The 26,678-nt window shown below is 39.1% G+C and overlaps 3 protein-coding genes across 6 annotated transcripts; 2 read left to right on the top strand and 1 right to left on the bottom strand.

The window, feature by feature from the left end:
• Nucleotides 1–694: 694 nt before the first annotated feature.
• Nucleotides 695–13,787, bottom strand: slc5a6b (solute carrier family 5 member 6). Of its 3 annotated transcripts, none has more exons than XM_046062657.1 (17): nucleotides 13,654–13,787; nucleotides 13,031–13,079; nucleotides 10,944–11,406; nucleotides 10,769–10,834; nucleotides 7,212–7,263; nucleotides 7,061–7,128; nucleotides 6,493–6,647; nucleotides 6,243–6,383; nucleotides 5,355–5,484; nucleotides 4,953–5,041; nucleotides 4,164–4,276; nucleotides 3,996–4,066; nucleotides 3,826–3,912; nucleotides 2,728–2,900; nucleotides 2,542–2,648; nucleotides 2,338–2,459; nucleotides 695–1,380 (listed from the first exon to the last, which is right to left on the bottom strand). In XM_046062657.1, the coding sequence occupies exons 3-17, from the start codon at nucleotides 11,289–11,291 to the stop codon at nucleotides 1,243–1,245; spliced, it is 1,860 nt and encodes a 619-aa protein (XP_045918613.1). In that variant the 5' UTR covers nucleotides 11,292–11,406; nucleotides 13,031–13,079; nucleotides 13,654–13,787; the 3' UTR covers nucleotides 695–1,242. The 3 variants fall into 3 exon arrangements, with proteins under 3 accessions (XP_045918613.1, XP_045918614.1, XP_045918615.1); XM_046062658.1 differs by having other exon boundaries at nucleotides 13,252–13,736; XM_046062659.1 differs by lacking the exon at nucleotides 13,654–13,787 and having other exon boundaries at nucleotides 13,031–13,097.
• Nucleotides 13,115–19,932, top strand: cenpo (centromere protein O). Its single transcript, XM_046062660.1, has 6 exons — nucleotides 13,115–13,455; nucleotides 13,640–13,791; nucleotides 14,603–14,753; nucleotides 14,916–15,187; nucleotides 16,095–16,254; nucleotides 18,683–19,932. The coding sequence occupies exons 1-6, from the start codon at nucleotides 13,434–13,436 to the stop codon at nucleotides 18,790–18,792; spliced, it is 867 nt and encodes a 288-aa protein (XP_045918616.1). The 5' UTR covers nucleotides 13,115–13,433; the 3' UTR covers nucleotides 18,793–19,932.
• Nucleotides 19,933–21,373: 1,441 nt separating this feature from the next.
• tp53i3 (tumor protein p53 inducible protein 3) lies at nucleotides 21,374–26,668 on the top strand. 2 transcript variants are annotated; one of them, XM_046062727.1, is made up of 7 exons: nucleotides 21,374–21,507; nucleotides 22,667–22,742; nucleotides 22,886–23,059; nucleotides 23,246–23,513; nucleotides 23,992–24,204; nucleotides 25,293–25,489; nucleotides 25,684–26,668. In XM_046062727.1, exons 2-7 carry the CDS (start codon nucleotides 22,689–22,691, stop codon nucleotides 25,879–25,881), a joined length of 1,104 nt encoding a protein of 367 aa, XP_045918683.1. In that variant the 5' UTR covers nucleotides 21,374–21,507; nucleotides 22,667–22,688; the 3' UTR covers nucleotides 25,882–26,668. The 2 variants fall into 2 exon arrangements, with proteins under 2 accessions (XP_045918683.1, XP_045918684.1); XM_046062728.1 differs by lacking the exon at nucleotides 22,667–22,742 and having other exon boundaries at nucleotides 21,414–21,506; nucleotides 22,885–23,059.
• Nucleotides 26,669–26,678: the final 10 nt, after the last annotated feature.

The raw sequence follows: 26,678 nt of genomic DNA, 5'->3' as shown, positions 1-26,678 counted from the left end.
ATTTTAGGAAGCCATATCAAAATAAGAAGGTTCCTTACTGATCACAGCTTTTGGAAAACTGACTGTACAACAAGTAATCAAATAAAATGTCTAATGACACGCTGTGTTATTATATGTAAATGTCTTGCATCATTTATGTGACTGTGTTTACTACTCTACACTAATATATCCCAAGAGGTTCCTGGTTAAATAGATAAAAATAAAGACTGAAATAATGAAGTTGTACTGTTTATGTAACCTATTTATATACTGATCAGTGGTTTAATTAACTGTAGACAATGTGTTGTATTTTATATGTAGATTTTTAAAATCTTAATTTGAAAATGAACTAGTTTCTTTAGATGCCAGTGTATGTGGAGTGGAGTAAAAAGAACAATATTTCCATCTTAAAGTGGAGCACAAGTGTAAACTAGCATAAAATTAAAGTACAAATACTTAATATGTACTTAAGTACAATGCTTTAGCTAAATGTACTTACTAGTAACTTTTCACCACTGCCTTCACTTCCTGCAACTCAATAGCATATTTCATGATACGCTCCCTGCGTTTGTATAACAGGCTTTGTTATAAGTTTCACAGGGAGAGTAACACCAAACGTGACTAGTATCATGTTCGTCAAAAATCTGTTTCTCTGATTGAAATTCATTTTCAGGGGCGGAAAATTTAAATAGGAAGGCAAAACAATGCAAAAGGATAACTACAAAATCTTTAATCCTTTTTAGAAAAATCTTTTTCTGTTTCGGCTGCAATACAGTCAAAATTCACTCATACATTCTTAAAAAGTGAGGTACTAGCATATCACCAGCGCATGACACAGGACCATTCATAACTGCAGTGCTAAACAAAAGTCAAGTGTACCTTTTTACATACATTTACATATTAAAGTATATATAAATGTATATGCATAAACATAAACATTTATAGCTGTTTAAAGTTTACAGGACATCCAATAATTCTCATAAAACAGGATAGTGCAGATTTTTAACATATCTGTTAAACTGTAACAGGCTCAGCTACACGTAAGCCTTTTGTTTGAAGACATGAAGACATCAGTAGATTTAAAAGAAATAGGTGCTGACTGAACATTGTTTAGCTCTGACCTTGCTGCAGCATTTTTACAGTGCAAATTTAAATTATGTATTTCATCGCAAAGCAAGGGCAACAAAATAAAAATTAAACTCGTCCAAATTATTTGTGAAAATACTTTTTAACCGTTTTCCAGTCAGACATGAAACTGTCAGATCACACAGTTGTTTCACACTCCATAAAAGGTCTGTGAGCCTCAAGGAAAATCTCTTCCTGGGATGGTCCATCCTCCTGTGGGAAGGCCAACCCATTGCTTTCTTTATGTTGTGGAGGCTGCCTTTGTTGTGCTGAGAGCTATAAGAATAATTAAAGAAATAATTAATAATAAAAAGGAAAATATAGAAGATTAAGTAACTGATGTCATCAACTTCTTTTAACCGGAACATTACAGTGTGATCTTAAATACAGAAGAAACAGGCGATACCTACAACAGGCTGTAAGATGCTAATACAGGATGCTAACAGCTCTGTGAGCCTGTACTTTGTCAGAGTGGTGCTTAGAGCTAAATAATAACATCAGCATGCTACCATGCTCACAATGGGAACGCAAAAATGCTGATGTTTAGCAGGTATAAGTACAGCTGAGGCTAATGGGAAAACCAAAACCTACCAAAAATTTGTCAACCTCATGGTGGTGCAAGAAGAAATGTTTGGGGAGCAATGTCATTGGCAAACATGATCTGGGGACCATTAATGTCGGTAAAAAATGCCACAGCAATTCATGCATTCATTTTTTAAATATTTCAGTTTCGAGCAAAGTTGTGGACCAACTGACCAGGATTGCCACGCCACTATCATGTCTAAAACCTTTGAAATCCTAACTCGCTGTGAGAAGCCATCACTTCAAACATTTAACCACTGACAAAGCAAAGCTGTAGTGTTCTGTCATCAACTACCTCAAACTATAAGATTATGTCCTGTTTCTACTAATAACAATCAAACATGTTTGGTTCAAAATCTCTGACCTTTTTGTGGAGACCACTACAGACTCTCAGCTCAAAACTAAGCTCATAGTCAGGATTTAAATTACAGTAGGTTGCCAGCTAGTCTCATGTTTTACATTTCAAAGGGCTGTTGTGGAATAGTGAACGACTGCTAGTAACTTGTGAATTTTATGCCAAAATGATGAGGAAAAGTTATCAACATTACTACTTTTATGATTTATATGTTAATTTTGAGAAGGAATCATTATATCTGAGAGGGTTTCAAATGTGTTGCTGATCCTGTAATTAAACGTCACCATTGAACTTACAGTCTGTCCCAGAGGAGTCACACAGCAGAGCTTCTTTTTGAGGTGTTCAGGCAGAAAACAAAGCAGTTTCCCTAATAAGGGATAGACTGTTCCTGGTGTCACATCTTCTTCTTTCATAGGGCCTATATAGAAAAAAAAATTTTTTTCTTGTAAATAAAATTTCTGGGTTATAGGGAGCATGTGTACGTGTAAGAACTCGCCTACCTGTGAGAAAGCTGATGATCAGGCCTGTTAGAATGACTGTGAAGCAGGTGAACGCACTGTACCACATGTAGGACAATGAATAAAATCTCTTCAGACCAGACGGTCGGCTAAAGAACAAAGAGAGAAACGATTAACCTGTGAAATGACCACAGTAAAAACAAAAACTGTGCTGTGGTGTCTGTGTACCTCAGAGTGATGTTGCTGAGTGCAGTCTGAATGGCAGCAGTCGTGTTGTCTGACAACACGATGGCTCTGCAGTTGGGTGGCAGTGGTCTTGCGCTGGAGCTACGAGTGACGATGCTCCCAATGCCGACCCAGAACGCCGAAGCCAGACCCGTCCCCAGACCAGCCAATGCTCCCTGGAAACAACAGGAAAACAAAAAACTTAACACTGACACAGGTAATAAATAAAGGTTTACATGGTCATTCTAATGGTTTTATGACCTATATCTTGCTCTAGAGCAGAGGCTGCAGAAATGGCACCTGGTAGCTAGTTTTCTTTAACCACATGTTCCTCCCCTCGCTTAAATTAGGAATGATTCTTCATATAAAACAGGTCAGGCTTACATTGATTTATTAAAAAAACTGTACGGAGTTGTTTCCAATGTCAGGTTGAGGATCCCACACAAGGTCCAAAATGGAAGGATTTTGGAGGATTAATCCCTCATTCACACCAGGTTCACATATGCAATAACAAAAAAAGACTGGAGAAGACAGGACAGGACAGGAATTTCACAGCCATAGTCCATAACCTGTGATGAGGGGCCACAACTGGACATTACTTCAGTTTAAGATGTCACAGTCCAAAATGTTGGAAACCAAGGCTGTCAAGAGTATTGGCCAAAACACATATTAAACATACATATTAAAATGTTTGCTATTTAAAAAGCGGGGTGGTGATGGATAAGACACATGCCTTTGGTGTGAGAGAGCCGGGTTCAAATCCATTGTGAGACACCAATGTGTCTCTGAGCAGGGCACTTAACCCCTAGTTGCTCCAGAGGCGTGCAAACTCTGACATGTATAGCAATTGTAAGTTCTGCTTTGGATAAAAGCGTCAGCTTAATGAATAAATGTAAATGTAGAAATGATGATAGTGACTAATTTAAATATGTGATGAAGTATTTTGGGGTGTTTAAGTCCATTTTATGATTAAACCGTTTTAATCCATGTCATGATTATTCTGACCAAAATAAGCACAGCAGTTAATATAGCAAGATGTTAGATTGTACATTGCCTCATGACTACATGGTCAACAGATCTTACTGATGAGGTTCAACTTACAGTGGAGTTAGCCCACGGAAAGAACATCCCGAGACAAAACAGACCAAGAATAGGACCGCCAACCATCCCGAAGATTTTCAAAGCCAGCTGAAGTTCAAACATAATGACAGTCAGTGCAGATTTAGAATGAAATGTAGGTTATGAGTTAGTCCCACAACCTTAGAGCTTACCTGTAGGACTGAATCACCCATTAGGTGAGTGAGATAGGCCATGGCCATACACAGCAGCCCATATGACGTAGCTTTGAGGAGACACAAGTTGAAACTTTAAGGCAAATGTGTCATTATTATTGAGCGTTGTATAATGCACTGCTGAATTTAAAACTTCAGAGAGCTAACCTAAGGCTTTGGACAGCAGTGTTGCTCTTGACTCCGTCATGGTGGGGAAATGTGGTTTGATGAGGTCCTCCATTGTCACAGTGGCCAGAGAGTTAAAAGCAGAAGAGATGGTGCTGCACAAAAATATACATATACAATTACTGCCATCTTTAAAACACCCAAAGTAACAATCAAATGTTATTTAACTATCGAACTACGAAATTATCACAGGATTTGAGTGTGTGTTAAAAATAGGCAAAACATTATACATTTTATTTTAATGTAACTTTATTAATAAGGCTTTTGCACACCCAGAGTGACAAGTGTGCAGGAAGGGAGCAGGCAAATTTCAATATAAACTTCAGGATAACGAGGACTTTTTGAAAAAGGATGAAACATTTGATGTGAATATGGATTATACACTTGGTTGCCAGTTTATTAGGTACACCTAGCTAAAACGTATGCAGTCTAATACAAGTGAGGTTTTCAATACAACTCACAGAAACCATGGGCTCAGAACAGCCTGATAACCAATAAAATAAGGCGTCATAATTATGAAATAGTTGCCTGTGTTAGTGAACTTTTTAAAGCCTCTTTCCTGATGCTTATATCTTGCTTTGATGGCCATAACATCATGAAGAAGGTGTTCCCCCAAGTGCAATCACTGATTTTACTCAGATGGGTCAAAGCTATTGATAAATTGACTGATATACACCAATTGGTTCATGTGTAAAATTCACTTGTAGACACCAACAGGGTTAATGTTAGTTTGAATTAAAAACAAAAACAAAAAAATAGACAGATGAGTACCTGAGAGCTGCACTGAACAAACATGCAACAAACAGTCCAGGCAGTCCAGGCAAACCTTGCAGCATATCCATCACAAAGTATATCACCATCTGTAGAAAACACATTGTAAAGAAAATGTCCTGAAACCAGTTGGTTTGCAAAAATGTAGTGGACACAAGATACGAAATACAAATCTGGCAATACGACGTCCTGATGACAGCACAGACAGCACATTTACTGTACATAATGAGTCCAATGTGCTAAAAGGACGTACTACAAAATATGCAAATACTCATGCTGCTGCAATTTGTTGTTTAGTCTATGTGGTGCACACTAATCACTAGGGATCAAGGAAGAACATGAAGCAGGTGATTTTCAGTAGATAATGACACTAAAACAGAGAAATGACGCATTGAAACTCACCGCATCCCTTGAAGTGGTGCCCAGCTTGACAGAGTAATCCTCTCCACAGTAACGTGCAAACATGACCAGTCCCATCACACAGCTTAGAGCCAGGGCCAATTGCAGGGAGGGAAACACCATGTAGCAAGACCTGCAGAGCGGTAGGAACAAAAGTGGTAATTTATGTGACTTTTATTTTTGCTAAACCCTCTTTACTGTTCTATACTGTGAACTTCTCAAAGATGGCTTATGAATTCTTATTTTGAGATTTGAAAATGATTTATTGGTCGATATTTCACATGACATTTTGATGCCTTACATAAGTTTTTCAAACAATTGTGACCAAGATGTATTTAAAAAAAAGACTAAGAGTCTAAAGCAGTTCTAGCAGTTCTGTGAGGCTGTACTTCGACACAATGGTGCTTTTAGCTAAATGCTAACATGCTGGTGTTTAGGGATCAACAAAGTAAGTAGGATTCATCTTCTGGGAACCTGAATGTTTGAAATCAAATCAAATCGTGGACGACCGACCAACTTGACCATCTGTCTGTGTTGGTGCTCTCTGGTGGAAAAACTAAATGCTAACAGAAGCTAACGTCAAACACATCATTGGCATTGCTGTCCTGAAATATCTTTAATGCAAATACTTATTTACAATGCAAACATGACTGTAGCTATTTAGTTGACATGCACTTTTTTAACAGTTCACACAGTGCAATCAACCAAAAATATGTAAAATAAGGGGAAATTTTTATTCTAATCTTATTATCTATTTTAATCTGCAAGCTGACAGAAGTTTTAAAAACTCTTCATCTTCTTTCACAGTTAAATCATTTTAAAAAAGTATAACGTGAAAAACGCTTAATTTTAGCATCAAATTAAAAACAAGGAGATCTTCAGTCTGTGTACCTGACAGCCTCTTTTTCTGTGCGCGAGCTGAGATATCTTTGGACCTGAGCCTGGTTCACTCCATACAGGGACAGCATGAGGAAGACGCCGCCAACCCCCAGAGTCCAAAAGGTATGTCTCTCTGTAGGATCAGGGTTTAGACTGAACAAAAGCGAGAATTTAAGTACAGTACGGAGACAAACTTTCACTCTAACAGATTAACATTATCATTGTAATCTGGTCATTCTCCCACACTCCAGTATGGACTCACTCGAGAGCAGAGATGTGATTTCCTTCATAGACTTTCCTCCAGACTTCAGACACTCCTCCAGTCTGCTGCACTCCCACCACGATGACAGCCAGCTGCCCAGCAAACATCACAACAGTCTGAAAGACGTCTGTCCAGATGACAGCCTTTAAACCACCCTGTCAGAAACAGACAACACACAGGAATCAATCTGATACATGTAAATATATTATTCATTCAAATATTAGATATCTGTCTCAGTTTACAGTCATATCATTAATATTTCCACTTTATATTAATGCACAGTATGTCTAAAATAGACATGTGATTCATTCATATTTTTTTTTCCATTTCTGAGATTAAATATACTGTATTACATTCCTGCCAAAGCCAAATGTAATTCTATAGAATTTCAAGTGGTAAATATTTGTAGAGAGATAAAGTCACTCCTGAGCTGTCAAGAGAGACATGCCACCTTTCATAAGGCCTGTTTAGGTACCAAAACCCCCCACAAAAATAAGTAAATAAATAAACTTCATAGTACATTCCAATTTTTAGACAAGCTTTATGAACACAACCCTTAATAACTCACCAGTGTTGTGTACATTGTGCACACTAGTCCAGTGGCCAGCACTGCTCCCCATAATTCAAATCCAGTAACTGAAAGAAAACACGGTAACACACTCAACTACAGAGCTATTCAAAATTAATGCGTCACAGTGAAATATTGGAACTTTTTGTACCTGTGTTTAGTGCAAAGGCGGGAGTATACACACACAGTCCCATATAGATAACCTGTAGCCGAGTAAAAGACAAATCAGAGACTATCCACTCCATAAAAAGTCTATAAAATAAAGACCTAGAAGGAAATAAGTAAATGCATCTCTTGTGTTTTCAAGGCACCAGTCCTTTTCAAATGGATCAGTATCGGGGCAAAACTGACCGACCAGTTCAACTTTTTGAGAAATATGCTTATAATAATAATTATCATCATTTAAATTTATATAGAGCCTTTCATGAAACTCAAGGACACTTTATACATGATATGTTCAGATACAAAAGCACTAAGGGAGTTTCCAGGCTGTGGTGCATTGATGGTGTTTGAGGAGTTTTTTATAACATGTTCAGGGATGAAGCATTATGAATATCTGCAGGGAGGTCTTCCAGAGGGTCAGGGCTGCAATAGTGAAGGCTCTGTCCCCTAAGACACACAGTCTGGTGTGGGGAAAGGAGAACAGGCCAGCTTCTGAGGACCAGAAGTTCTGGTGTCGGGTATATGGATGGATATTGAGGAGGTCAGAGGTACTGTGGGGCAAGGGCATGGAGGGATTTGTAGGTGAGAAGGAGGATTTTGTAGTTGATGCTGGACTTGATTGGGAGCCAGTGGAGGTGGATGAAGGTTGGGCTGATGTGCTGCCAGGTCTTGGTGCAGGTAAGGACCCTGGTGGCTGAGTTTTGGATAAGCATGTAAAGGGTTTTGCTGGGGATCCCATACAGGACTCAACTGCAATAGTGCAAAGGAGAAGTTATAAAAGCTTGTATTAGGGTTTCTGCCACGGGGTCAGAGAGTGATGGCCGGAGTCATGAGAGGTTTTTGAGATGGAAAAAGGTGGATTTGGTGATGGTTTTGACATGAGGCTGGAAGAGTCCAGGATGACCCCAAGGTTGCGGAACTGATAGGATGAACAGATGGAGCATGCGTCAGCATCCAGGATCTTCTGGAGCAGCGCTTTGAGAGCCACAATGAGGAGTTCTGTTTTGTTCTCGTTCAGTTTGATTAAGTTTGTTGACATCCAGGTATTGATGTTGTGCAGACAAATATTTGCTTTCTTGCAGAGAGTTACATGAGAAGATCAGTACCATTCTTATGTTTGTACACTAAATATAATGCTGGAGCCAGCAGCCGGTTATCTTAGCTTAGCATAACAAGCTAGCCTGGCTCTGTCCAAAGATAACTGCACTTGTCCAACAGTCCGGCATATCCCACAGTAACACCACACCTTCTAAATTCTACGCATTGGTTTTTGTACAGATCAAACAAACAAGTCACAACATGTTAATTAATAAGCTTTAGAGGTGCTTGTAGGTGGATTTAGTTACCTTTGGACAGAGCCAGGCTGGCTATTTTGCAATGTTTCCAGTCTTTATGATAAGATAAGATAGACTTTATTAATCCCACACTGGGGAAATTCACTTGTTACAGCAGCTCCAGATACAACACAGAACAGAAAATATTATAATAGAAGAATAAGACATATAAAATACACCTTTTATATTCACAAGTGACTGATATGGAAAATTGCACAGGATCGCAGCAGGAGGTAGTTGCACAGTGTGGTCAAAACATATACAGCAGTATAGTTTAGAAGTAATATAGGCTTTAAAAATATGGTTATGGATGTACCAGCCCAGGTAATAATAGTAATAACAGTGTGTATAAGCATATATTATATATATATATATATATATATATATATATATATATATATATATATATATACACACATACTGCTCAAAAAAATAAAGGGTACACTTAAATAACACAATATAACTCCTAGTCAATCACACTCCTGTGAAATCAAACTGTCCACTTAGGAAGCAACACTGATTGACAATCAATTTCACATGCTGTTGTGCAAATGGAATAGACAACAGGTGGAAATTATAGGCAATAAGCAAGACACCCCCAATAAAGGAGTGGTTCTGCAGGTGGTGACCACAGACCACTTCTCAGTTCCTGTACTTCCTGGCTGATGTTTTGGTCACTTTTGAATGCTGGCGGTGCTTTCACTATAGTGGTAGTCTACAACCCACACAAGTGGCTCAGGTAGTGCAGCTCATCCAGGATGGCACATCAAGAAGGTTTGCTGTGTCTGTCAGCATAGTGTCCAGAGCATGGAGGCGCTACCAGGAGACAGGCCAGTACATGAGGAGACGTGGAGGAGGCCGTAGGAGGGCAACAACCCAGCAGCAGGACCGCTACCTCCGCCTTTGTGCAAGGAGGAGCAGGAGGAGCACTGCCAGAGCCCTGCAAAATGACCTCCAGCAGGCCACAAATGTGCATGTGTCTGCTCAAATGGTCAGAAACAGACTCCATGAGGGTGGTATGAGGGCCCGACGTCCACAGGTGGGGGTTGTGCTTACAGCCCAACACCGTGCAGGACGTTTGCCATTTGCCAGAGAACACCAAGATTGCCAAATTCGCTACTGGTGCATTGTGCTCTTCACAGATGAAAGCAGGTTCCCACTGAGCACATGTGACAGACGTGACAGAGTCTGGAGACGCCGTGGAGAACGTTCTGCTGCCTGCAACATCCTCCAGCATGGGGTGGGGTGGCATTTCTTTGGGGGAACGCACAGCCCTCCATGTGCTCGCCAGAGGTAGCCTGACTGGCATTAGGTACCGAGATGAGATCCTCAGACACCTTGTGAGACCATATGCTGGTGCGGTTGGCCCTGGGTTCCTCCTAATGCAAGACAATGCTAGACCTCATGTGGCTGGAGTGTGTCAGCAGTTCCTGCAAGAGGAAGGCATTGATGCTTTGGACCGGCCCGCCCGTTCCCCAGACCTGACTCCAATTGAGCACATCTGGGACATCATGTCTCGCTCCATCCACCAACGCCACGTTGCACCACAGACAGTCCAGGAGTTGGCGGATGCTTTAGTCCAGGTCTGGGAGGAGATCCCTCAGGAGACCATCCGCCACCTCATCAGGAGCATGCCCAAGCGTTGTAGGGAGGTCATACAGGCACGTGGAGGCCACACACACTACTAAGCCTCATTTTTACTTGTTTTAAGGACATTACATCAAAGTTGGATCGGCCTGTAGTGTGGTTTTCCACTTTGATTTTGAGTGTGACTCCAAATCCAGACCAGATCATTTTTGTGTGATTTTGTTGTTAGCACATTCAACTATGTAAAGAAAGGAGTATTTAATGAGATTATTTCATTCATTCAGATCTAGGATGTGTTATTTTAGTGTGTGTCATATATATATATATATATATATATATATATATATATATATATATATATATATATAGTGAAGTGGCTTTAGCTTCATATATACACCATACAAACTTGAGTTGTATCATTTTTCTTGTCTAACTCTCAGGTAAAGAAAGCAAATAAGTGTATTTTCCAAAATGTTGAACTATTCCTTTAATAAGGTCATAATCGCCTTCACATTGATTCTGCATCCCTTGGTATTTGACTCTGTTGAGGTATTTGGGTTGTTATTGAGAGAGGAAAAGCCGGATTGGTGCATCCTCAGTTTATTATGTGAAGTGTTGCACCCACCGTCTGAAAGATGAAGGTCAAAGTTCCACAGATACGCACTGCTTTGTTGAAGCGCAGTTCAAGATACTGTGAAACAAAGCAACATGAGGACTGTAGCTCAAACAGGGATACACAACATAAATATGAACTCATTTAAATCCACTTCAACTGTAAATATAAAACTGCTTTGCCATACCTGGTAAGCGCTGGAGAGCCGCAGTCTGTACAGCACCGGAATGAAAACATGAGCAGGAATGATGAGGCCCAGAATGTATGCACAGCCGATGAACCAGTACTGAGTACCGTGAGTGTAGATTTCTGCCGGTACACCTATAATCGCCACAGCAGACTGGAATGAGGCGATGAGCGACAGCGAAACTGGAAGACAGTGCATATTCCTGTCTGCCATCAAAAACTCCTGTGTAGTGCGCTGACGGCCACCCGAAAGAGCATAGTACAGCCCGATGCCCACAGAGGCAGCAAGCAAGAGCACAAATATCACATAGTCTACAGCCGTGAAGTGCTTCTGGTCAGACAGGTCCATCTTAACGGTCTTGAAGTCCCGGCCGCAGCTGGAGGTTTGGTTCTCCTACAGACACACATTCAGACGGATGGGAAATGTGTTTGTCCACACCCATCAGTCAGAAGAGTCCAGCAGCCTTGAAGAAAGTACAGCAAATTGAAAACACTGATTAAATACATAGAGAACAAGATTTGATGACATTTAGCCACAATCATTCAAAGCTGTAGCTGTAGTTGTAACTCTGTACAACCCTTTTTATGAACAAATCACTTTGCTTGACAGGCAAGGAAATAAACCTAACCCCCCTGCCATGCACTCTCCCCAAGCCATGGATTTCATTGAACTGTTTTTACAGATTTCTATTCCTTCCCATACAGACAGTGAGAAGGTGAAACTGCTGCCTTACTGTTACCACCTAAACATAACCGTTTGCAGCAGAAGACAACCTGCTCTGAGGAACGAGACTCAGTGTAGACAAATCAAGGTCACACAGCCTCTGTTTCAACTTTCCCCTGCTTGAGTTGATCCAAAAATACTGACTACTGGTTTGGAAATGGGTGGTTCAAAGGGGAGGTGCCCTGCTACACCACAAAGACAAACAGCAGGAACCAATCTCTGAGGGTTTTGAAGGCCAAAAGCTACAAATGGGTCTATGTCTCAAAAAGGGAAATTATTTAGAAATCATTGTTACTCAAATTATGCAGATATTGTTCGTTGTCTTTACTAATATAAACAGTTTTTTTAAAAATCACATTAAAATCCACAGGACACAAATAATTTGAGCTGAAACAAGTAACAGAAAATTTCATCAGCATCTCTTTTGATAATGGAGTAATTTGAGTTTTGAGTCAGTTTTTTATGCTAAAAGTCCCAGCTTTTCAAGTGTGATGATTTGATGCTTTTCTTTGTCTTACGTGGTGATAAATTGAATATTTGTAGGCTTTGAACTGTTGAACAAAACAAGTAATTTAAAGACATCACTTTCAAATTAGAAATTGTGATCAGTTTTTGTGATAAACTGCAGTTTTAATTACATAATGATTAATCAAATAGTCTGATTAATCCTTAATGAAAATAATCCTTAATAATAATAATAATAATAATAATAATGTATTATCACATTCTCATACTAGGGCTGCTGCAACTAAATTTATTTTCACTGTGGATTAATATGACGATTATTTTCTCAATTTTTACATTAATCGTGGTCTTTAAAACGTCAGAAAATATTGACAAATGCCCTTGGGTCTTCAAATGTCCTGCTCTGTCTGATCAACAGCCCCCACGATATTCATACACTCATATACAGAGATTTAAAACATAAAAAACAACAAATGCTCACATTTGAAAAGCTAGATCCTGAGAATGGCATTTCTGCTTAAAAAACTCAAGATAACTCAATAACCACAATAAGAGCCGATATATTTTCAGTCAACTGACTAATCGGTTCAATTCAAACCCAAACATAACCATAGCAGACAGCACAAAGTACAATAAGGCATCTATAAACTAAGTGTTAAGCCCTGCAGGCTGGAGCAATGCAGCCGCAGGCACTTAACACTTAACATGAAGACACTGCTGCTGTAACTTTAGCTGTATTATCTATAAATAAATAGAGCGATTAATCTGCTGATACGGGCTTCCTAGGGAAATGAAGCTACTGCACCCAATGGCCCTCACATCTCTGACAACAAGTGCTTAACTGGACTGATTGTGAATAAAAATGATATTAGAGAAATAAGAACATGAGGCAGACTCACCTTTACACGCCTGCACTCCTGTTTCCGGCTCACTGTCAATGGCACCATGCTGTTCATTGAGACATTCAAGAGCGCCCCGTTACTTGAAAACAACTTGTTTGAATATCTTTGTGGCTAAAAAACAAGAACTGCAGACATTACATTGTGCTCAATCGCTAGACGATGAAATCTCATTTTATTACCTCTTCGTTTGTGCTCATAAAAGTGTTAAATTAACCTACCACCTCGATAATCTGTCGGTCCATATGTTTACAAATTGTATTGATTTTTCTTCCGGGGTTGAAGCTGTTGGGCGGCGCTACAACGAGTGACACAGCAGCCGCCAAAATCAAATAGCCACAACTTGTGATTATCGTCTTCGGTGAAACTACATTATTTAACACTAAATAGAGAGTTGGGAAACATGGAGGGAGCGACTGCGAAAGGTAACCCGGACCGTTGGAAGCTAGCTTACCGGAACTGATAGCTAGCTATTAGCGTATAACGTAGTTTGTTTTGATGCTCCGTTAGCTAATGCTGGCTGAAAAAGGTTGATTAGAGTAATATTCACAATTTTCATTTATGCCCTATAAGAGTTAATATGGGTATTTTTCATCCGATTATCCGCAGGTGTTTTGAGTCACCTGAGTCTGCTGGAAGTTCAGGCAAGAAGCCGCAAAACTCAACCGCAGCAGTCGAGTCGTGCGAAGGAGCTAAAGGCTAGAAGAGAAGCGCTGATGACCCAGAGAGACCAGCTGAGGGCAGAGATACAGACACACAAGGTGGAGGAGTTTCACACCGTTTTCACTAATACTTGTGACTTGTTAACGTTTTTTTTTTAGCGAGATATGATTACAAATAATCACTTTATTAGGTACACTTAGATAACACTAATGCGACAGCTCTACCTATATCTTCACCAATAATGGGATTTTACTTAACGTTAACGTTACTGCGCTTCAGTACATATTTGAGGTACTTGTACTTGAGTATTTCAATTTTATGCAACTTTGTTTCTACTCCACTAACGTTACATCTCAGAGGCAAAAATTTTATACCACTCCATTTGCTTCTTAAGACAAATATTTAGATTTTAAATTTGTATATTTCATTACATTTTCTACTTACCTAGTTTCTGTTATTATTTCTATTCCTTAATATCTTGATATGCAAAGTGAGTAATTATAACAAAGAATTTCCCCTCGGGGATCAATAAAGTATTTCTCATTATGATCAGTTGATGATCAGTTACTACTTACGTTTGAGATTTAAAATGTTCATACCCTTCCTGGTAAAAACCAGAGACTTATCACAAAACATCAGTTGCCGACCTCACTAATGCTCCACACACCAGAAATGCTGCAAAAACACTTCCCAGAAGAGTGCAGGCTTTCATTGCAGCAAGTTAGAGTAAATTGTGTTGGAATGAGCCGTGCCTCGACTCTCCAGAGTGCTGATGCAGCTCGCTGAGCACACTTTAATGACCTAAAATAAGTCACCCTGTGTATCACTAGCTTTACTGACAATGCTGCACTTTCTTGTGTTTTTAATGTTGGCTGATTCATTGGGGCTGGTTACACTGTCCTGCCACAGAATCTACAGAAACTGAGGGCATCTATGGACAAACAGCATCCACATGAGGAAGAGGGGGAAATGGATGAAGACTCAGAGAACTCGCAACTACTGCGGCTGATGGCCAGACATGCACAACTGAAAGACCTCCTATATGCTCATCACATCATTGGTACTCACTGCAAGTTGTTTAATTTACTTATATACTTATATTTATTTTGCTATTTATGATGTTTTCATTAATTTCATCCAAATCTATACATGTCTCTTGTATATCTCATATGTCCAAGTCATTACTCTTCAACCTCTCTGTTTTATTCGCTGATGTCACTAGGTGGTTACAATGTCATAAAGACTCGTCAAGGTAAAGGACTGTGCGTGTCTCTGGCAACGGCCTATGAGGGCGTCTACTTAGAAACCTACAACCTAGAGATGGACCTGAAGCCAACGCTGAGAATCAGTCGTCACAACATTCCCCCATTCATTCCCTTGAACAGGCTGGCTGAACAGAACAACATGCAGAAAGACATGAGGATGTTTCTGGATACCCTCAACCAACATCTCAACGCCTTTGCCGGTCGCAAGCAGCAGTTGAAGTTTGTGAAGGTGCCCAACTTTGCTTTTTTTTTGTGTTAAATAATATCTCACAATATGTCTTAAGGGAGTCGTTTGTCAGTGGTTGTGGAAGTGTCTGGATGTCATCTTTAGTATACAACAATTAGACCAAGGTGGGATTCTGTACAGGCCTTTTTTTCATCAGGTGTGATCAAAGATGAAAGTTGCAGTAAATATAATGTGCATTAGAAGAACAACAATTAATCGATCAGTTAGTCCAACTGGCAACCATTTTAATAATTGACTAATTGTTTACGTTTCTAAAGCACAAATAACAAAACTTCATTGGTTCTAGCTTTCCAAATGTTTCAAGGATTTGTCGTCTTCTTATCTATAATAGTAAACTGAATATATTTGGGCTGTGTGAAAGAAAAGACAAGTAATTTAAATATTTCCACTTGGGCTCTGAACAATTGTGATGGGCGTTTTGTACCATTGTCTTACATTATATAGACTAAAAGAGTCAATGAGAAAACGATCAATAGATTAATCAACAATGACATAAATCGTTGAGAATTGTTGAAATGTTATAAATTAATAAATGTACTAAAGTTCAATTAAGAAAGGGGGGTAAAAGCAGCCTATAAAACATTTGTGCTACAATTTAATTTTACTGTTCTGATAACACACTGTTTATGATACTAATAGATCTGCCATAACACCGACATATCAAACCAATCAAACACTCAGATAACATACTTTTGTATTATGGTGTAGTGCAGTAAAAGTCTTTTTTCTTTTTTTGCACATTTCTTAACAGATGAACAAAGTGCAAGAAATTAAATGGTTCTTTACATTATATTCAAGGCTTTGATAATCTCTCATAGACAGATGACTAGCGTGTAAACGACATACACTTACTCTGGTAGAATAACCCTGTCCTCGTGCTTCTTTATAGGAACTCCATACGTCCGTGGAAGTGATGGAGAGCAATGCTTTGTGTTCAATATTGGTGATGATGTTCACTGTGCCGAGAGAGAAGACGCCTGTTCTCTGCACGCTTGACTACACCGACCACACCAGATGTCTTCCCACACGGGTCCACTTTGACTGTGAAGGTAGAGGTTTTTATACTGCAGAAGTTTCCCAACTCAGACAGATAGCTATGTGCTGTATCTGTGCCAATATAATCCATAACACAAGGAGGTTAGGGTTAGACGCCTACCTGTAGACGCAGTGATGGAGGGTAGAACTAAACATTAATTTTTACACTCACACATAAATCTAAACTGTGTTCACATCAGCCTCTGTGTGTGTTTTAGAACATGCACTGAATATTAGGCCACTGACAGAAAGATAGTCAATCATTCATATCCTTTGGTTTTTGACTGTTTGGACATCAGCTGCACTTGTGAAATTGTTATGTGCATTTTTCACTAGTTTATAGAAAAGGAAAGAAACGAGAAATCCCATATTCAGAAAATCATTTTGATCATTGTAAAATGACTTCAAGGAAGGGTCTCAGGAGAGAAACGTATTTAATAAAGTGGCCAACAGTGTACGGGCCTTTATTTCACATTGAGAGTTTTTATCCAATGTACCTGTCTGTATGGTTTGCAAGAACAATAACCCTACTTTAAATAAACTAAACAATTAATTCATACATTGACAATTTGAAGAGGGAACAAAAGAATAGATTGTGCAATAATAAAAAAACAATCACTTCAGCCCCAAATTACACAACAGCATTTGGAACATAAGAGGATGAATTAAAAACCTGTTGGTTTTTCAATAATAAAGTGATAAATTGATGTCTTTCCAGACAGGGAAGCTGCGTAGATTCCGGTCAGGAAATATTGAAGTTTACATATTCAAATGGAGAATATTTCCATATACAGTGGGGCCAAAAAGTATTTAGTCAGTCACTGTGCAAGTTCTCCTACTTAGAAATATGAGAGAGGTCTATAATTTTCATCATAGGTACACTTCAACTATGAGAGACAAAATGAGGGGGAAAAAATCACATTGTAGGATTTTTAAAGAATTTGTTTGTAAATTATGGTGGAAAATAAGTATTTGGTCACCCACAAACAAGCAGGATTTCTGGCTCTCACAGACCTGTAATTTCTTTAAGAAGCTCTTCTATCCTCCACTCGTTACCTGTATTAATGGGACCTGTTTGAACTCGTTATCTGTATAAAAGACACCTGTTTGAACTCGTTATCTGTATAATAGACACCTGTCCACAGCCTCAAACAGTCAGACTCCAAACTCAACCATGGCCAAGACTAAAGAACTGTCAAAGGACACCAGGGAGAAAATTGTAGACCTGCTCCCAGCTGGGATGAGTGAATCTACAATAGGCAAGCAGGTTGGTGTGAATAAATCAACTGTGGGAGCAATTGTAAGAAAATGGGAGACATACAAGACCATTGATAATCTCCCTCGATCTGGGGCTCCACGCAAGATCTCACCCCGTGGGGTCAAAATGATCATGAGAACGGTGAGCAAAAATCCCAGAACTACACGGAGGGACCTGATGAATGACCTGCAGAGAGCTGGGACCAAAGTAACAATGGCTACCATCAGTAACGCACTATGCCGAGCGGGACTCAAATCCTGCAGTGCCAGCTGTGTCCCCCTGCTTAAGCCAGTACATGTCCAGGCCCGTCTGAAGTTTGCCAGAGAGCATATGGATGATCCAGAAGAGGACTGGGAGAATATCATGTGGTCAGATGAAACCAAAATAGAACTCTTGGGTAAAAAAAAGAGTTGCATCCCAAGAACACAATACCTACTGTGAAGCATGGGGGAGGAAACATCATGCTTTGGGGCTGTCTGCAAAGGGGACAGGAAAACTGATCTGTGTGAAGGGAAGAATGAACGGGGCCGTGTATCGTGAGATTTTTAAGCCAAAACCTCCTTCCATCAGTGAGAGCCTTGAAGATGGAACGTGGCTGGGTCTTCCAGCATGACAATGATCCCAAACACACCGCTCGGGCAACAAAGGAGTGGCTCCGTAAAAAGCATTTCAAGGTCCTGGAGTGGGCTAGCCAGTCTCCAGACCTCAACCCCATAGAAAATTTGTGGAGGGAGTTGACGGTCCGTGTTGCCCAGCGACAGACCCAAAACATCACTGCTCTAGAGGAGATCTGCATGGAGGAATGGGCCAACATACCAGCTACAGTGTGTTCAAACCTGGTGAAGACTTACAGGAAACGTTTGACCTTTGTCATTGCCAACAAAGGTTATGTTATAAAGTATTGAGTTGAACTTTTGTTATTGACAAAATACTTATTTTCTACCATAACTTACTACAAATAAATTCTTTTAAATAAATCCTGAGTGATTTCCTGAATTTTTATTTCTTTCTCATTTTGTCTCATAGTTGAAGTGTACCTATGATGGAAATGACAGACCTCATCTTTCTAAGTAGGATAACTTGCACAGTCAGTGGGTGACTAAATACTTTTTGGCCCCACTGTAACAAATATGCTAGTGCTGGTAATATGCAGTAACGTTTTGTTGTAATGACTTTGTTTGCAGACAAGGAGCTCTCTCATTCTCCAGAGTGGAAGAAAAACTGCAGTCTACTCCAGCAGACTCCTGTGCACAAAGCTTTGATAACCATGAGGAAGATGGGGAATATTGTGTAAAATGGTGAGACTGGGGGGAAAAAAAGGTGTACATTCCCATTGTTTATAATAAAACTTTTTTTCTTAATGTTGAGGTATTAAACTGCAAATAGAAACTGTCGAGTTTCTCTATGGGGGTTCCACAAGGATTTGCATGGTGCTTTTGTCCTTGAGTTGTTGTATGAATGCCGCCACCCTGCTGTGTAAAGTTTCACTCTGAAACTGTCTCAGCCGCTCCATTTCCTCTCGGGCTTTCTGCTGTTGCCTGGCCAGCTCTTTTTCTGAGATTGAGTCAATAGTCGCAATGTTTTTCATTTGCATGAGAGAAAGGCTGCTCTGGATGTTGCCCCTGTGTCTCACTGAGCTGGTGGGTTTGACTGATGGCAGTGGTGCTGATGTCGACCGACTCTGTTCCACCAGTTCTGATCCTTTGTCGTAATACTGGGATTTGCTGGAATACAATCTCCTGCCATGAGAGGTTTTAATATCTCTAAAGTGTGTCTCTGCATTATTGTGCTCTCCGATTTCTTTCATAGCGATGTTGACCGTAGCTTTAGGCTCACAGACTTTTACCATCACAACTCTTCTCTGTTCATTTATCAGCGAGTCTCTTCTTTGTTGAAGCATTTTGCAAGTGTATCTGTACTGTTTGTCCAGCATGTTTAGTTTATGCTGGAGATCCCTGTCCTCCTTTTGGTTGAACACTCTCAGATCTCTCTGCAGCACACCAGCTCTTCTGAGACTTTCATCCATTATATACAAAGGCTTGAGAGAGAAATATGTTTTTGAGTACATTTCTTTCTCCAATTTAGTCACTTTTTCTTTAAATTAAAGCGACAAATGTCATTTGCCTACCTGATGTGTGTGCAAAGTCCCCCAGAGCGATGTGTTACACAGGTGTTTGCTGCTATGGCTGCAATATAAAAGCCTATTATATTAGAAGTAAAGTGGTTGGGGCTGTTAGTCATTGTGTACTGTCACATTTCCTAGAGATTCAATTTCAAGGTGGTGTGCAGTCACCGGGCTTCTCGCAACTTGTGCAAATTAACCAATGACAATGACTCCCTTTGTGAAAAGTACTTCCATCACGTGTTTTGTCTCATGTTATGGAGGTCTAGTGCTTTGGGGAAGAATGAATAAAGAATTACTTTCTCACATGAATTTTCACTGTTAAGTGAGTTGTATGTTATATTATAGGTTGTGCTGATAAGTGCTGGAATATTTTTTTATTATGATAAAAAATTATGTTGTAATTATGAAATATAAAATATTTGCCTAAACCATCATAATAATGTTTTTACAGCAGGGGAGGCCTTATTTATTTATTTATTTATATATATATATATATATATATATATATATATATATATATATATATATATATAAACATAAAAACTGTAATGGTAAACCACTACACATACAAACACAAGGGAGAGTCTCAGAAGAATATGTTGAACCAGAACTGCATTTTAACCCTTTAATCAGGCCTGTGTATGCTGTGATTATTTTCTGGTTGTCTTCTATCATAGTAAACTGACCTTTTGAGGTTTTAGACTGCTGGCTGGGCAAAACAAGACATTTGAAGAAGTTGATGTGGGCTTGTAAAGGCCAGAGGTGAAGAAGTACTCAGAATCAGAAATACTTATTGATCCTCGAGGGGAAATTCCTTTCTCACAATTGCTCAGCTCGCATGTCAAGGAACAGAAATGATAATAAAGAAGGAAATATCTCAAATAATATGTACAGTATTAACAGAAATAGCATGATGGGTAGTAGTAGAGTATTCAAACAGAAAATATTGAAAGATGTTGTATTTAAGTCAAACTAGCAATACCCACAGTGTAAAAATACATTACAATACACACGTCTAAAGTAAAAGTTGTGCATTTTACTTGCATCAAAGTACAAGAGTAGCCTATTTGCATCATAATATACTGAAAGTAGTAAAAGTACTCAGAATAATGTTTATTATATTTGATTTTAATTATTGATGTATGTATGTGTTCATCATTGTAATGTTGCAGTTAAATAAATATAAAAGGTGGCGCTAATTTAAATTATTTTACTTTATAAGAGCTGTATGGGTAGCCTGTGATTCCCCTCCATCAATGAAGATTTATCTTTTATCTTTTAATTTAGAATTTTAATTTGTGGATTACATTGTGTATTATTAATCAGATTCTGCAAATTAGCCTAGTGGAGTAAAAAGTACCATATTTCCTTTTGAACCATAGAGGAGCAGAAGTATAAAGTAGCAGAAAACGGAAATACTAAACTAAAGTACAACCACCTGAAAATTATACTAAAGTACGGTACTTGACTAAATGTACTTCATTAGCCTACTTTCCACAAAAGGTAATGGTAATTTTGAACTATTTGCTGACATTAAATGTAATAAAGGATTGAATGAAAAAGATTAAATATTAATTATAGTTAGTTACAAGACCAATCCTTTAATTTTACTTTTATTTAACTTGTTTTGCCAAAAAAGTCACATTTAAGAATAATATTGGCTTTAAATTAAGGACATGGCCTCAGTGGTCCTATTGATGATTACAATTTAAACAGTATTGTGCAGTATATCCCTTTAAACTGCCAGGTCATATGCCAGAAACCCGCCCACCTGGTTGTCTGATCCCTCCCGCGCTGGACTAAAGTTGGGCTTCTTGTCTGGAAGATGGCACAAAACCTCATTCATTCATCTCAAAGTTGATGCACTGTTGACATCGTCTGCTGGTAAGTACATTTACCTTTAATGCTTGAACATAAATTAAAGATAACAGAGCGATTCACGGTGAAATTGGCAGCTATATTATTAACGTGTGTATTTTCTTCTAGTCGAACTTTATAACACAATCAAACTTGTCGACGCTTTAACCAAACATACTTTTTCCTTAATGCACAAGAACATACCCTGACAGCACCTTTTGACCTACAGCGCAGGCGCTCAACGTAACAGATCATTACGTATAACGTAATCGTGGGACTTCACTGACCCTCTGTCATTTCACTACTGAACTCTATACACCAGCGTCCCCTTCTCTCTTTTACTTCCTCTTGTGGTGTTTTTATTCCTTCTTCTTTCTGTTTCTTCTACTAAATAGTTTTGTTATTCTTCACACCCGTGTTCACTACACAGCTAAGCTCTCTGGGCTTGCTAGCTACATGTTTTAGCTCTGCTCCATGTACTGAAATACCAAATGGCCCATAATTTGTCTCCATCTATGGGTACATGCTTTTTAAATTATAAAGTAATAGTAATGGTATTTTTTTTAACCATATTTAGCTATGCAGATAGTTTTTGTGCCTGCAGGGTTGGAGATACCTGCCTCTGAGTTTATTGGCACTGCTTAAAGAGGATACACTAACTTATTTTTAACATCACATAGATTCTTGTTGGCATATGAACAACAACAAAACTCATATTGTCAAGGTTGTACAGGAGGCTGGCAAGATGGAAAGAACTAAATGTTGACAGGAGGCCAGCAGGAAGACTTGAGTGATTTATTGAACATTATGGTAACAGATGAACATAAAAATACAAAGCAAGAATGCAACTAAGACAAACTGACAAGGAGTGAAAAAAATGGGCTGGGTAAATATCTGGAGGACTGATGAGTAGTGTGGGCAGGTGGGCAGGGAACATTGGGTAACTGCAGGGCGGATGAGAGAAATGGGAACAGGTCAGTTGATGGATGGGGCAATCAGATGATTGGGAAATAAGGGAAAGTCTTAGGGCATCTGGTAGATGGATGGGAAATGACAATAAAGGGGCATAAGGAATTAGAAATGTTGCTGGAGAAAAGGGACAAGGACACATAATGTATATCTAAAAAAAACTTTTTTTTTTTCCCTATCAAGTTTTTCTCATTTTTCTTTTACAATCAAATCACAGTTGCCTCTGCTGGGACTATCAAATGCATCACATCCTGCACACTGGAAGATTTTTACTGGGACACACCTACCAGACAGTGAGTGTTAGCAAAAGGAAAAGCTTTTATAACGTGGCTATAGGTTAAATTAATGATGTGTTAACCAGCTTTAGGCTACCAAGTCAGGCATTTGTTTCATGACTAAATTATAGATTTTAAACATTTTTTTCTTCCTCCTATCGGCCTGGAACAAGTGTTGCTCTAGCTTTGCCAAGATGATGCGGGCAGTGTGTGTTGACGTACCAGGAGGACCAGAGAATTTGCTGCTGCGAACTGTCCCTAGACCTCAACCTAAAGATGGAGAAGTTCTAATTAAAGTTCATGCAACTGCCCTCAACAGGGCAGACTTACTGCAGGTATGGTATAGTACAGTATACATTCTTGCAAAGGATAAGTACACTATAATCTCCTTGATATACATATGTTTTTCTGCTAAATGTGATTATCTTACATGTGATGCGTCAACATGTATTGTACATAAATAGTAAAGTCCTGATTATGGAACGATCTCGGCTCATATTCTTTATTTTTTTCCCCCATAGAGGCGAGGACTGTACCCACCTCCCCCAGGTGAGAGTGACATCATAGGCCTGGAGGTGGCTGGTACTGTGGATACTCTGGGCTCAGGGGTGAAAAGAGGCTGGAAGCCAGACGACAGGGTCATGGCTTTGCTCTGTGGAGGAGGATATGCAGAATATGTTGCTGTGCCTGAGGAGCTTCTTATTCCCATTCCCCCTAATTTGACACACAGCCAGGCTGCTGCGATCCCGGAGGCCTGGCTCACTGCTTTTCAGCTTCTAGTTTTCATAGGTACAGCAACCATGTTTGTTATTTATAATAATATATTTATCTTGCTGCATCATTATAATCCATATATTTGTTTTCTTGGTGGCAACAACACACTACTGTACCACCATCTCATTATTTATAATCCTTGTCTCTGTGTATTTCTTTTTTCTATTGTTTTTATCTTATTGGAGTTATGTTTTTTTTATTTTATGCATGAAGCACTTTGTATTTTTGTTTTAATAATATCCATAAATATAAAGAATTCATAGTAATAATAATATCTTATTAAATTGTTAAATTCCTGGAAAAATAAAATGTGGTGCTCTAAACAAGTTAAAACTAAACTAAAATTACAAGTTTATCCAGAAGAATAAATTTAAAGATGGTGAAGCATTTTTTCTATTTGTTTCCGCTTAATTTTATACAACCCCAAAGAACCCTATAATTGACAATATTGAACTCTGCACTTGTATCTTGCAATCTGTCTTCTCTGCCACAGCTCAGGTGAAGGAGGGTGAGGTAGTGTTGGCTCATGCTGGAGCCAGCGGAGTTGGAACGGCTGCTGTTCAGCTGGTTCGTCTGTTTGGTGCCGTGCCCATTGTTACTGCAGGGAGCCCAGAGAAGCTGAAGATGACTGAGAATCTGGGAGCAGCAGCTGGGTTTAACTACAAAGAGGAGAGCTTTGTGCAGGGAGTTCATAACTTTACAGGAGGTGAATTGGGTAGCGGTATAGACAGTTCACTGTGTCGCAGGTTACAGGGCTAATTAGTCATTGCTGTAATGTGTTTGTATTGTTCTTATTAGTTATCTATCAAACTAAGTGTTATCGTTGGATTTTCATACACACAGTCATAGTAGCAGTCACTGCTTATGATAACTACATTTCTCTTTGTTCCAAACCTTTTGTTAATGGAAATGTAAAACACTTTATGTACACCAGAGGATTCACGTGAGCAAAGACATGTTTAAAAATCTAAATAGAGCTTGTTAAAATTTAAAGGATTATTCCATATAGTTCTTACTGTCACCAAGTCCATATCTCTGGTCTTTCTGACCTCCCTTCCCTGTCTGTGGCCCATTTGTTTCTACTGAAAATCACAAAGTCACAAATTAAATATGTTATTATTTTTTAAAAGGTTAAGTATTTTCCTAAAACAGCTGGACACTGTAGTTTTATAGTACTAAAGCAGGAGTAAATACTGCATTTGTTGGTTAGGTTACTTTATTTCTACCTGTAGGTAGATTTGTTTTGCAGCAAGAATATGACATCCATTTTGACACATCCATTTTGGGGACTATTTTCAGCCAGGGATGAATACACATTTGATGCACTATTGTATTTACAGCAGCAGGATGGTGCATGTGAGATTCTCTCAAGATAAACTAGTGTGTGCCTGCATGGTAATGAGGGAACAGGTAAGCCAGTGCAACAGTTTTTAATTGTTTTTGGGCAACAATGGAGCTCAATGACAAAATAGAGAAATAACATCTGCCGGGCTTCGGATACACACACACAACACATATTCAGGCTCAAATCATAGTAGGTTTTGTTCTTTTCATGGGACTTGTTGACAATTTAGAATATCATCACTCATGCTTTTATGTGTAGTAAATAACTAAAAATGTACACACACACAGATAACGTATAATAACTTTTAATAGATGGCTATATCACTGCTGATGAACTAAAACAAAGAAGAAAAAGTGTGATCCACTTGGAGGTTAGGGTCAAATTCGAGGCTGCAGATTAAATATTTCCTGGCAAGTTACGTTGTATAACTAATAACTGTAATTTCACAGGCAGGGGGGCAAATGTCATCCTTGACTGCATCGGTGGGCGTAACTGGGAGCAAAATGTGAGCTCCTTAGCCACCGATGGCAGGTGGGTGCTGTACGGCACGATGGGAGGCAGGACAGTAGAGGGAGACCTGCTAGGCAAACTGCTCTCCAAGCGAGGCCACTTGCTCACCAGCCTCCTCCGCTCTCGCAGCCTTCAGGTGAGAATTCAAACCAAACAGAAATGACACACCAGCTGTGTTTCTCCATCTCTGCATGTGAACATGCCGAGTCTCGGGAAGTGAAAATTCAACAGTGCTGAACTTCCTTGTTCACTCTGTCTGGTTTTCCAAAATGAGGCAATTTGCATGTTCGTTTTCACACTTTCAAACCGCTTTGAATTTCCCCTTCACAGTACAAAGCCGACCTGGTAGAGGATTTCTCTCGCAGAGTGTTACCGTATTTCTCAGACCAGCCAGCCTCCTTGAGGCCAGTGATTGACAGCACATTCAACCTGGAGGACATTGCAGAAGCTCACAGGCACATGGAGGCCAACAAGAACATGGGGAAGATTATCATTAATGTGATTCCACAGAATCAGGAAACTCAGTGATAAACAGTTGCAGAAATATTAACAGAAACGTACATTCATGTCAAGGAATCTTCCAACAGTGTTATTTGTTTTACACAAATGTTGATCTTAAATATGCTTTATCCACCAATAGTCCGAAGATGATTTTCTTTACAGTGCTGTTACTTCTGTAGAGTCAAAATAGTGATAATTGACACAGGATTACTAAATGTTCATTAACAGTATTGTGTTCATGCTGGAGATTAAAGAGAGGTGCTGTAAATCTTTCCAAACCACAGTGACTTTCCTCTTCACAAATATCAGACAAAATACTATTACATAGAAAACCCTTGAAATAAATGTGTGGTAAAAGCAGGGCTTTTCCCCCTTATCTAACATAATCAAACATAAATTGACTAATTTAATAAAGGCACACTAGCAAAATATTACAGAATGATCTACACTCCCCAGTCTGTAGGACACCAGAAGGTGCAAAATGGCTGCCCACTGCTCCTAATTAGGATAGGTTAAATGCAGAGAATGAATTTCACATGCATTGTTCTGTGTATAATTGTATGTGGCAACTAAAGTTAATTATTATTATTATTAGTGTGAAGGATGCTCATCACCCAGCAATTTTATTCCAGCTTCTACCTTCAGCCAAATGCTTCTGTAACCATGAATCCAAGATGCAAACAGAATATTGAAATCTGTGTTTTAACCTCTTAAAAAGCAAAAGCAGAAAGGTTGTATTGGATTGCAATAAACTGTGTTCCTAATATGGTGGCCACAGAGTGTAGGCCATCATGAATGGGGCCATTTGGCATAACGGCTGCTTT

The sequence above is a fragment of the Micropterus dolomieu genome, linkage group LG11, assembly GCF_021292245.1.
Source record: "Micropterus dolomieu isolate WLL.071019.BEF.003 ecotype Adirondacks linkage group LG11, ASM2129224v1, whole genome shotgun sequence".
Lineage (NCBI taxonomy): Eukaryota > Metazoa > Chordata > Actinopteri > Centrarchiformes > Centrarchidae > Micropterus > Micropterus dolomieu.
The sequence above is the reverse complement of the archived record's forward strand: the minus strand, read 5'-3'. Positions and strand labels throughout refer to the sequence as shown.